We start from the raw sequence: 10,764 nt of genomic DNA on the forward strand, positions 1-10,764 counted from the left end.
GTTGGTTGGAGGGGCGGGAGAGCGAGCGGCTGAACGCGACACAGAGAGAGAGGCGGTCGTGAAGAAACGATTCTAGATTTGAAGCTTTCGTGACTGCAAGGATTCATATTCTTAGTTTTTTTCGGTAAAGTCACGTAGGTACCTACACGACTTCACCGAACTTTACCGAAAAAAACCTACGAATGTGAAGAAGCGAGCGTCACGGTTTTCGGCCGTCGCCGTCGCGTTCCGCAGGACAGCGACGGCGCGCTCAAGGAGTCGTGGGACGACTCGGAGGGCAGCGGCTCCGGCTCCGACGACGACGACGAGGAGGAGGATGAGGAGGAAGTGAAAAACGGCGGCGGCGGTGGCGGCAACGACGTTACGTGTGACGGGCGCGGCGGCGACGGTGGCGGCGGTGGCGGCGGTGCGGAGGACGCGGCGGGGAGGGGCTCCCTGTCCGCGTGCCGTCACCTCTTCCAGCGCCTCCGCTCCTCGCCGGCGGCCGAGAGGCTCCGCGCCGAGCGCCGGGCCCTGCCCGTGTCGCAGCACCGCGAGCAGCTGGTGGGCGCCATGGCGACGCACCGAGTGGTCATCGTCGCCGGGGAGACGGGCAGCGGGAAGAGCACCCAGGTGCCGCAGTTCCTGCTCGAGGAGTTCCTGGCCGGTGAGGGGGGGGGGGGGTCAGGGGTGAGGGGTCGGGGGGTGAGGGGTCGGGGGTGAGGGGTCGGGGGTGAGGGGTCGGGGGTGAGGGGTCGGGGGTGAGGGGTCGGGGGTGAGTGAGTGCAGACGCCACGGGTGTCGAATTCATCGCCAAGACTCAAGAGGTCGAATGTTGCTCCCCCACTTCCCCCCTCCCCCACTTCTCCCCCCCCCCCTCATCCCCCCCCCCCCCCACTTCCCCCCCTCCCTCACTCCCCCTCCCCTCATGCCCCCTCCCCCACTCACCCCCCCCCCCACCCCCTTTGCCCCCCAGGAGATTCCCCGGGTGGCAGTGAGGAGGAGGGTTGCGGTGGTGGTGGTGGTGGCGGTGGCGGTGGTGGTGGTGGTGGCGGCGGTGGTGGCGGTGGTGCTGGTGGTGGTGGTGGCGGTGGTGGCGGTGGCGGCGGTGGTGGTGGTGGTGCCCCCTTCATGGTGGTGTGCACGCAGCCGCGGCGCATCTCGGCCGTGAGCCTCGCTCGGCGCGTCAACCAGGAGCTGGGAGCACACGGAGAGCCGGGCAGCGAGGTGATGGACGCACGCACACGCGTGTGTGTGTGTGTGTGTCTACGTGTGTGTGTGTGTGTCTACGTGTGTGTGTGTCTACGTGTGTGTGTGTCTACGTGTGTGTGTGTCTACGTGTGTGTGTGTCTACGTGTGTGTGTGTCTAGGTGTGTGTGTGTCTACGTGTGTGTGTGTGTGTCTACGTGTGTGTGTGTGTGTACATGTGTGTGTGTCTACGTGTGTGTGTGTGCCTACGTGTGTGTGTGTCTAGGTGTGTGTGTGTGTCTACGTGTGTGTGTGTCTACGTGTGTAACTGTGTGTGTGTCTACGTGTGTGTGTGTGTGTGTAACTGTGTGTGTGTACGTGTGTGTGTGTCTACGTGTGTGTGTGTGTGTACGTGTGTGTGTGTGTACGTGTGTGTGTGTCTACGTGTGTGTGTGTGTCTACGTGTGTGTGTGTGTGTCTACGTGTGTAACTGTGTGTGTGTCTACGTGTGTGTGTGTCTACGTGTGTGTGTGTCTACGTGTGTGTGTGTGTCTACGTGTGTGTGTGTCTAGGTGTGTGTGTGTGTCTACGTGTGTGTGTGTCTAGGTGTGTGTGTGTGTCTACGTGTGTGTGTGTGTGTCTACGTGTGTGTGTGTGTGTACGTGTGTGTGTGTCTACGTGTGTGTGTGTGTCTACGTGTGTGTGTGTCTAGGTGTGTGTGTGTGTCTACGTGTGTGTGTGTCTACGTGTGTAACTGTGTGTGTGTCTACGTGTGTGTGTGTCTAGGTGTGTGTGTGTGTACGTGTGTGTGTGTGTGTGTACGTGTGTGTGTGTACGTGTGTGTGTGTAGTGGGGAGCGATAGTTGCAGCGGTTAGCGCTACGCTGCGCTATGGACCCGGCGACACGGGTTCGATTCCCGCGATCTGCCAACACCAGTGACAATTATCTGAACTGGTCCCGGGCCTCCCCTAGGTCGACTCAGCCTCAAACGAGCACCTGGCGCGGTGTGCTTAGCAAACATCGCCACCGGGGAGACAAAGGCGGCCGGGCGCGCTATTGTCCACCCCCCCCACCGCCACCTCGTGTGCCGTGCCGGCCTTCACGGGCAGCAGACAACGGCTCTCCGGCCGCGTCGCGTCGCACCGCCCCCCCCCCCCCCCGCCGACAGGTCACCTGACCCCCCCCCCCCCCTTCCCGCCCCGTCCGTCCGTCCCGCAGTCGTCGCTCTGCGGCTACCAGATCCGCCTGGAGCGCCGCGCCGGGCCCTGCTGCCGCCTGCTCTACGCCACGGCTGGCGTGCTCCTGCGCCGGCTGCAGGTGGAGCCGACGCTGTCGTCGCTGTCCCACCTCGTCGTGGACGAGGTGCACGAGCGCGGCGCACACAACGACCTCCTCCTCGCCGCCATGCGCCGCCTGCTGGCGCGGGCGGCCACTTCGGCGGCGTCTTCGGCGGCGACTTCGGGGGGGCGGCAGCGGCAGCGGCAGCAGCCGCCGCGTCTCATCCTCATGAGCGCCACGGCCGACTGCCGGCGCCTGTCGCGGTATTTCGGCGGGTGCCCCATCGTCACGGTGCCCGGGCGCACCTTCCCCGTGCAGGTGCGGCGCTCGCGGGCACTCGGAGAGAGAGAGAGACTCATAGACTGACACACACACACAGAGAGAGACCCATCGACTGGCACTCGGTCAGTATCCTCCTCCTCCTCTCACACCTCCTCCCACACCTCCTCCCACGCCTCCTCCCCCCCGTGTCCCCCCATCAGGTGAGCTACATGGAGGACGTGGTGGAGTTGAGCGGCTACACGCTGGACTCGGACTCCCCGTACGCCTTGCGCGACCGCGACCAGCAGCAGCAGCAGCAGCAGTCCACCGCCGTCACCGTCACGGGAAGGGCCGGACAATCGCGTCGCGTGCAGGTGAGCGGCGGGGTCGCGGGGTCACGCTGGGGTCACGCTGGGGTCGACGCGGCCACAGGTCGCTAGCGGGGGGGAGAGGGAGGTGGAATTTAAATATTTTTCTTCCTGGTTCTTTCGGTAAAGTCACGTAGAAGGGAAGTAATAAAATAATAAAAACAAAGCATAACAAAATAATATAATTCTCACGACGTTTCGGCCACAACGCGGACGGCTGCTTGCGTTGTGGCCGAAACGTCGTGAGAATTATATTATTTTGTTATGTTTTGTTTTTATTATTTTATTACTTCCCTTCTACGTGACTTTACCGAAAGAACCAAGAAGATGAATCCCTGCAGTCACGAAAGCTTTAAATCGAAATTTAATATTTTTATTGAACAGAAATATTAAACACTCTTGAGGTTACTTAATACGGGTTTTTTTCCCCCTTTTTTTCTGGCAACCAAAACTGACACCTTTTTGCGAGGAATCATGCTTACATTAACCACAATACTTGCAGTCAAATGCAAACAAAAAAACACAACTCTGATAACGTATGCATTGTCTTTGAAACTGATTGGTCCACACCAGAGACGGCTTTCTTTAGAGCCTCGTCTCATATGGTGTTCGACCAGATGACGCCAAAAGGCGCACGGTTCAAAGACAACGCACCACCAGAGTAATGAGAGTTCGGGGTGAGCAGCTACACCATGGGACCTCCTTTGCCAGTACCAACATATACTAATAGGGTTTTTCCCCTTTTTTCTGGCAACAAAAACTGACACCTTTTGCAAAAAAAAAAAAAGGGGGAAAAACCCTATTAGTATATTTTGCTACTGGCAAAAGAGGTCCCATGATGCAACTCTTGAGGTTCTTTCGGTAAAGTCGTGTGGATAGGAAAATAAGTAAATAGTGGATCACGACGTTTCGAGGCATTATATCGAGGGGGCGGGGAGGGTTGTAAAATGTTGTCATCTTTGGAAGGACGTTGAGCAACCAAGTGTTAACTGTTGTGTTGGCCGACTGTCTGAGTAGCATTGCATTTCTAAAATGTTGTTAAGTTTGATGTCTAAGCCTCCTTGTCACATTTCTTTCATCTCTCTCTCACCCAAGGCCTCTTTGAATGTGATCCCCACCCTCTCTCGCCCCTTTGCGGCATGCCCCACTCCCCCCCTCTATCTAATGCCGCGTCACAGAGGCGCGTGTTTCTCTCTCTCACCTGAAGACGACCGCTCGCCGTTGCCATCGAAACGTCCGTGAGCCATCATCGACTCGTGGTTCCTAATCCGCGCGGCTTTACCGAGAGAAACCCACGAGCGCGAAATCGCCGCAGTCGCGAAAGCTTCGAATAAAAGAACGTTTCAACTTGTCCCTCTCCCCGCGGCGAGCTCAGCTGTCGTGGGAGAAGGAGGGGGCGGCCGCCACGGACCCCAGCGGGCTCGACCCGGCGCGCTACAGCGCCCGCACCCGCCACACCGTCGCCACCGCCAACCCCGAGCGGGTCAACCTGGAGCTCGTGGTGGCGCTGCTCGCCCACCTGGGTGAGTTGGGGGGCGGGAGGGAGGGGGGGAGCAAATGTATACGTCATTGGAACCTCGTTTGCCAGTGAAAAAATACGATGATTGTTTTTTTTTACCCTTCTCTCTGGCAACAAAACTGACGCTTGTAAAAAAAGGTGTCAGTTTTGTTGCCAGATAGAAGGGTTAAAAAGCAATTATTAAATGTATACGTGTAATAATAAATTATTATAATGCAGAAGTTAATAATTTGTATTATTATTAAATAATAAAATATAAACTGCGTAGCAATACAGCAAAAATTACGTGAAAAAAAACATTCAATGGAAATGAATTACAATAAAAACAAATCAAATCCCCCGTCGGCGCTGGTCCGAGCCGGCAACGCCGCCTCGTCACGCCACCGCCAGTAGTAGCTGCTGCTGCTACTGGCTAGCAGCACTTGCCCCGACAGTCTTGCCAGAGGCTACACGGGGGATCTTTGTCCCTGTGCCTAGACACCAGCGCCGAGCTGCGTGCGGTGGAGGGCGCCGTGCTTGTCTTCCTGCCGGGCTTTGCCGACATCCAGGATCTCCACGACGCACTCGGCCAGCACCGCGACTTTCGCGACTCCCGGCGGTGAGGCCTCCCCCCCCCCACCGCGCTGGAACGACGCCCCGGTGCAACCGCGCGCAAGGACGACGGGGCGATTGCGCCGGCATTGCCGCGGCGAACGCTTGCCGCGCGATGCCAGCGTCGTGTGTGTGTGTGTGTGTGCGCGTGCATGCGCGCGTGGGCGTGCGCGTGTGTGTGTGCGCGCGTGTGTGTGTGCGTGTGTTCGTGTATGTGTGTATGGGTGCGTGTGTGTATGGGTGCGTTGTATGGGTAAGTGTGTGTGTGTGCGTGCGTGTGTGCGCATACACGCGTGTGTGTGCGGGCGTGTGTGTGTATACACGCGTGTGTGTGTGTATGGGCGTGTGTGTGTGTATATACGTGTGTGTGTGTGTGTGTATACACGCGTGTGTGTGTGTATACACGCATGTGTGTGTGTATGGGTGTGTGTGTGCGCGTGTATACACGCGTGTGTGTGTGTGTATTGGCGTGTGTGTGCGCGTGTATACACACGCGTGTGTGTGTGTGCGTGTGCGTGTGTCCGTGTGTATGGGCGTGTGTGTGTGTATACACGTGTCTGTGTGCGCTGCGGTGTGGCCTCGTGAGCGTGGCCTGCGGTGGTGAAGCGTTCAGCGCTACTCCGCCCCGACACGAACCCGGCGGCGTACCGAGTTCGATCCCCGCTCACGGTCACCAACACCGCCGGTGACGGCAGAACTCTGAACCGGTCCCGGGCCTCCCCTAGGTCGACTCGGCCTCAACGAGCACTTGAGGAGATAAGGGCGGCCTCGCGCGGCCCTGCCGGCCTTCGTAGGTGCCGCTCGCTAACGGCACTTGACCCGGCCGCCCGTGCAGGCTACACGGTGGAGGGGGGCACCTTTGCCTGTACCTGACCGTGCGTGCGTCGCTGCGCCAGGTACAAGGTGGTGCCGCTCCACTCGGTGCTGTCGTCACGCGACCAGAGCGCCGCTTTCTCCATCCCTCCGCCGGGTGTGCGCAAGGTGGGTCTCTGTGCGAGTCTGTGTGAGTCTGTGGGTCTCTGTGCGTGAGTCTGTGGGTCTCTGTGTGAGTCTGTGTGAGTCTGTGGGTCTCTGTGTGTGAGTCTGTGGGTCTCTGAGTGAGTCTGTGTGAGTCTGTGGGTCTCTGTGTGAGTCTGTGGGTCTCTGTGTGAGTCTGTGGGTCTCTGTGTGAGTCTGTGGGTCTCTGTGTGAGTCTATGGGTCTCTGTGTGAGTCTGTGCGAGTCTGTGTGTGAGTCTGTGGGTCTCTGTGTGAGTCTGTGGGTCTCTGTGTGAGTCTGTGGGTCTCTGTGTGAGTCTGTGGGTCTCTGTGTGAGTCTGTGCGTCTCTGTGTGTGAGTCTGTGGGTCTCTGTGTGAGTCTGTGGGTCTCTGTGGGTCTCTGTGTGAGTCTATGGGTCTCTGTGTGAGTCTGTGCGAGTCTGTGTGTGAGTCTGTGGGTCTCTGTGTGAGTCTGTGGGTCTCTGTGTGAGTCTGTGGGTCTCTGTGTGAGTCTGTGGGTCTCTGTGTGAGTCTGTGCGTCTCTGTGTGTGAGTCTGTGGGTCTCTGTGTGAGTCTGTGGGTCTCTGTGTGAGTCTGTGGGTCTATGTGTGAGTCTGTGGGTCTCTGTGTGTGAGTCTGTGGGTCTCTGTGTGAGTCTGTGGGTCTCTGTGTGAGTCTGTGCGTCTCTGTGTGTGAGTCTGTGGGTCTCTGTGTGAGTCTGTGGGTCTCTGTGTGAGTCTGTGCGAGTCTCTGTGTGAGTCTGTGGGTCTCTGTGTGAGTCTATGGGTCTCTGTGTGAGTCTGTGGGTCTCTGTGTGAGTCTATGGGTCTCTGTGTGAGTCTGTGCGAGTCTGTGTGAGTCTGTGGGTCTCTGTGTGAGTCTGTGGGTCTCTGTGTGAGTCTGTGGGTCTCTGTGTGAGTCTGTGGGTCTCTGTGTGAGTCTATGGGTCTCTGTGTGAGTCTGTGCGAGTCTGTGTGTGAGTCTGTGGGTCTCTGTGTGAGTCTGTGGGTCTCTGTGTGAGTCTGTGGGTCTCTGTGTGAGTCTGTGGGTCTCTGTGTGAGTCTGTGCGTCTCTGTGTGTGAGTCTGTGGGTCTCTGTGTGAGTCTGTGGGTCTCTGTGTGAGTCTATGGGTCTCTGTGTGAGTCTGTGCGAGTCTGTGTGTGAGTCTGTGGGTCTCTGTGAGTCTGTGGGTCTCTGTGTGAGTCTGTGGGTCTCTGTGTGAGTCTGTGGGTCTCTGTGTGAGTCTGTGCGTCTCTGTGTGTGAGTCTGTGGGTCTCTGTGTGAGTCTGTGGGTCTCTGTGTGAGTCTGTGGGTCTATGTGTGAGTCTGTGGGTCTCTGTGTGTGAGTCTGTGGGTCTCTGTGTGAGTCTGTGCGAGTCTGTGTGTGAGTCTGTGGGTCTCTGTGTGAGTCTGTGGGTCTCTGTGTGAGTCTGTGGGTCTCTGTGTGAGTCTGTGCGTCTCTGTGTGTGAGTCTGTGGGTCTCTGTGTGAGTCTGTGGGTCTCTGTGTGAGTCTGTGGGTCTCTGTGTGAGTCTGTGGGTCTCTGTGTGTGAGTCTGTGGGTCTCTGTGTGAGTCTGTGGGTCTCTGTGTGAGTCTGTGCGTCTCTGTGTGTGAGTCTGTGGGTCTCTGTGTGAGTCTGTGGGTCTCTGTGTGAGTCTGTGCGAGTCTGTGTGTGAGTCTGTGGGTCTCTGTGTGAGTCTGTGGGTCTCTGTGTGAGTCTGTGGGTCTCTGTGTGAGTCTGTGAGTCTCTGTGTGAGTCTGTGCGTCTCTGTGTGTGAGTCTGTGGGTCTCTGTGTGAGTCTGTGGGTCTCTGTGTGAGTCTGTGGGTCTCTGTGTGAGTCTGTGCGTCTCTGTGTGTGAGTCTATGGGTCTCTGTGTGAGTCTATGGGTCTCTGGGTGAGTCTGTGGGTCTCTGTGTGAGTCTGTGGGTCTCTGCGTGAGTCTGTGGGTCTCTGCGTGTGAGTCTGTGGGTCTCTGCGTGTGAGTCTGTGGGTCTCTGTGTGAGTCTGTGGGTCTCTGTGTGAGTCTGTGGGTCTCTGTGTGAGTCTGTGGGTCTCTGTGTAAGTCTATGGGTCTCTGTGTGAGTCTGTGGGTCTCTGTGTGAGTCTGTGGGTCTCTGTGTGAGTCTGTGCGTCTCTGTGTGTGAGTCTGTGGGTCTCTGTGTGAGTCTGTGGGTCTCTGTGTGAATCTGTGGGTAACCATCCGTGCTAATCGGAGGTGCGTGGAGTTGGGAAGGCCAACAAGCTAAGCACAAAAAGCAGTTCTAAGGACACGAGGACGTTCACCACCTTTTCGCCGATGACGTCATCGACGACGATGCGAACGTCCTCGATGACGTCATCGACGACGATGCGAACGTCCTCGATGACGTCGTCGCCGACGATGCGAACGCCGTCGATGACGTCATCGACGACGATGCGAACGCCCTCGATGACGTCGTCGCCGACGATGCGAACGTCCTCGATGACGTCGTCGCCGACGATGCGAACGCCCTCGATGACGTCGTCGCCGACGATGCGAACGCCGTCGATGACGTCATCGACGACGATGCGAACGCCCTCGATGACGTCATCGACGACGATGCGAACGCCCTCGATGACGTCATCGCCGACGATGCGAACGTCCTCGATGACGTCATCGACGACGATGCGAACGCCCTCGATGACGTCATCGCCGACGATGCGAACGTCCTCGATGACGTCGTCGCCGACGATGTGAACGTCCTCGATGACGTCATCGCCGACGATGCGAACGTCCTCGATGACGTCATCGCCGACGATGTGTACGCCCTCGATGACGTCGTCGCTGACGATGTGAACGCCCTCGATGACGTCGTCGCCGACGATGCGAACGTCCTCGATGACGTCATCGACGACGATGCGAACGCCCTCGATGACATCATCGCCGACGATGCGAACGTCCTCGATGACGTCATCGCCGACGATGCGAACGTCCTCGATGACGTCATCGACGACGATGCGAACGCCCTCGATGACGTCATCGCCGACGATGCGAACGTCCTCGATGACGTCATCGACGACGATGCGAACGCCCTCGATGACGTCATCGCCGACGATGCGAACGTCCTCGATGACGTCATCGACGACGATGCGAACGCCCTCGATGACGTCATCGCCGACGATGCGAACGTCCTCGATGACGTCATCGCCGACGATGCGAACGCCCTCGATGACGTCATCGCCGACGATGCGAACGCCCTCGATGATGTCATCGACGACGATGTGAACGCCCTCGATGACGTCATCGCCGACGATGCGAACGCCCTCGATGATGTCATCGACGACGATGTGAACGCCCTCGATGACGTCATCGACGACGATGTGAACGCCCTCGATGACGTCATCGACGACGATGTGAACGTCCTGGATGACGTCATCGCCGTCGATGTGAACGTCCTCGATGACGTCATCGACGACGATGTGAATGACGTCGTCGCCGACGATGCGAACGTCCTCGATGACGTCATCGACGACGATGTGAATGACGTCATCGACGACTATGTGAACGTCCTCGATGACGTCATCGCCGTCGATGTGAACGCCCTCGATGACGTCATCGCCGACGATGTGAATGACGTCGTCGCCGACGATGCGAACGTCCTCGATGACGTCATCGACGACGATGCGAACGTCCTCGATGACGTCGTCAACGACGATGTGAATGACGTCGTCGCCGACGATGCGAACGTCCTCGATGACGTCATCGCCGTCGATGTGAACGCCCTCGATGACGTCATCGCCGACGATGTGAATGACGTCGTCGCCGACGATGCGAACGTCCTCGATGACGTCATCGACGACGATGCGAACGTCCTCGATGACGTCGTCGACGGCGACGTGAACGCCCTCGATGACGTCATCGCGGAGCCGCTGCCGTTCTGTTTCTGGCGACTCGCAGATCGTGCTGGCGACCAACATCGCCGAGACGGGCATCACCATCCCCGACGTCGTGTTCGTCATCGACGGCGGACGCAGCAAGGAGAACAGGTGGGGGGCCGTCGTCACGGTCGCAGTCGTCGTCGCTGTCGTCGTCGTCGCTGTCGTCACTGTCGCAATCGTCATCGTCGTCATCGTCGCTGTCGTCACGATCGCAATCGTCATCGTCGTCACTGTCGCAATCGTCATCGTCATCGTCGCTGTCGTCACGATCGCAATCGTCATCGTCGCTGTCGTCGTCGCTGTCGTCACGATCGCAATCGTCATCGTCGTCATCATCGCTGTCGTCATCGTCGTCACGATCGTCATCGTCGTCGTCATCATCGTCGCTGTCGTCACGATCGTCATCGTCATCATCGTCGCTGTCGTCATCGTCGTCACGATCGTCATGGTCGTCGTCATCATCGTCGCTGTCGTCACGATCGTCATCGTCATCATCGTCGCTGTCATCATGGTCATGGTTATTATCATCATCATCATCAATGTTAACTCCACCACCATCGTCATCATCAATGTTATCGCCATCATCATAAATGCTATCTCTATCACCACCACTGTCATCATCTATATCATCATCATCATCACCACCACCATTATCATCATCACCACCACCATTATCATCATCACCACCATCATCACCACCATC

The 10,764-nt window shown here is 57.7% G+C and overlaps 1 protein-coding gene across 1 annotated transcript in view; it reads left to right on the forward strand.

Annotated features, from left to right (window-relative positions):
* Positions 1–1,085: 1,085 nt before the first annotated feature.
* The window catches only part of LOC144738955 (ATP-dependent RNA helicase dhx29-like), a gene marked incomplete at its 3' end in the record, with an annotated part of 14,510 nt that continues 4,831 nt past the window's right edge, over positions 1,086–10,764 (forward strand). Inside the window, exons 1-7 of the mRNA XM_078621950.1 lie at positions 1,086–1,206; positions 2,387–2,764; positions 2,929–3,081; positions 4,451–4,598; positions 5,072–5,192; positions 6,082–6,166; positions 10,081–10,169. Coding sequence (XP_078478076.1) covers positions 1,111–1,206; positions 2,387–2,764; positions 2,929–3,081; positions 4,451–4,598; positions 5,072–5,192; positions 6,082–6,166; positions 10,081–10,169 — 1,070 coding nt within the window. The remainder of the gene's footprint in view (positions 1,207–2,386; positions 2,765–2,928; positions 3,082–4,450; positions 4,599–5,071; positions 5,193–6,081; positions 6,167–10,080; positions 10,170–10,764) is intronic.

The sequence above is a fragment of the Lampetra planeri genome, unplaced genomic scaffold (genome assembly GCF_965212315.1).
Source record: "Lampetra planeri unplaced genomic scaffold, kcLamPlan1.2.h2 scaffold_1241, whole genome shotgun sequence".
NCBI lineage: Eukaryota > Metazoa > Chordata > Hyperoartia > Petromyzontiformes > Petromyzontidae > Lampetra > Lampetra planeri.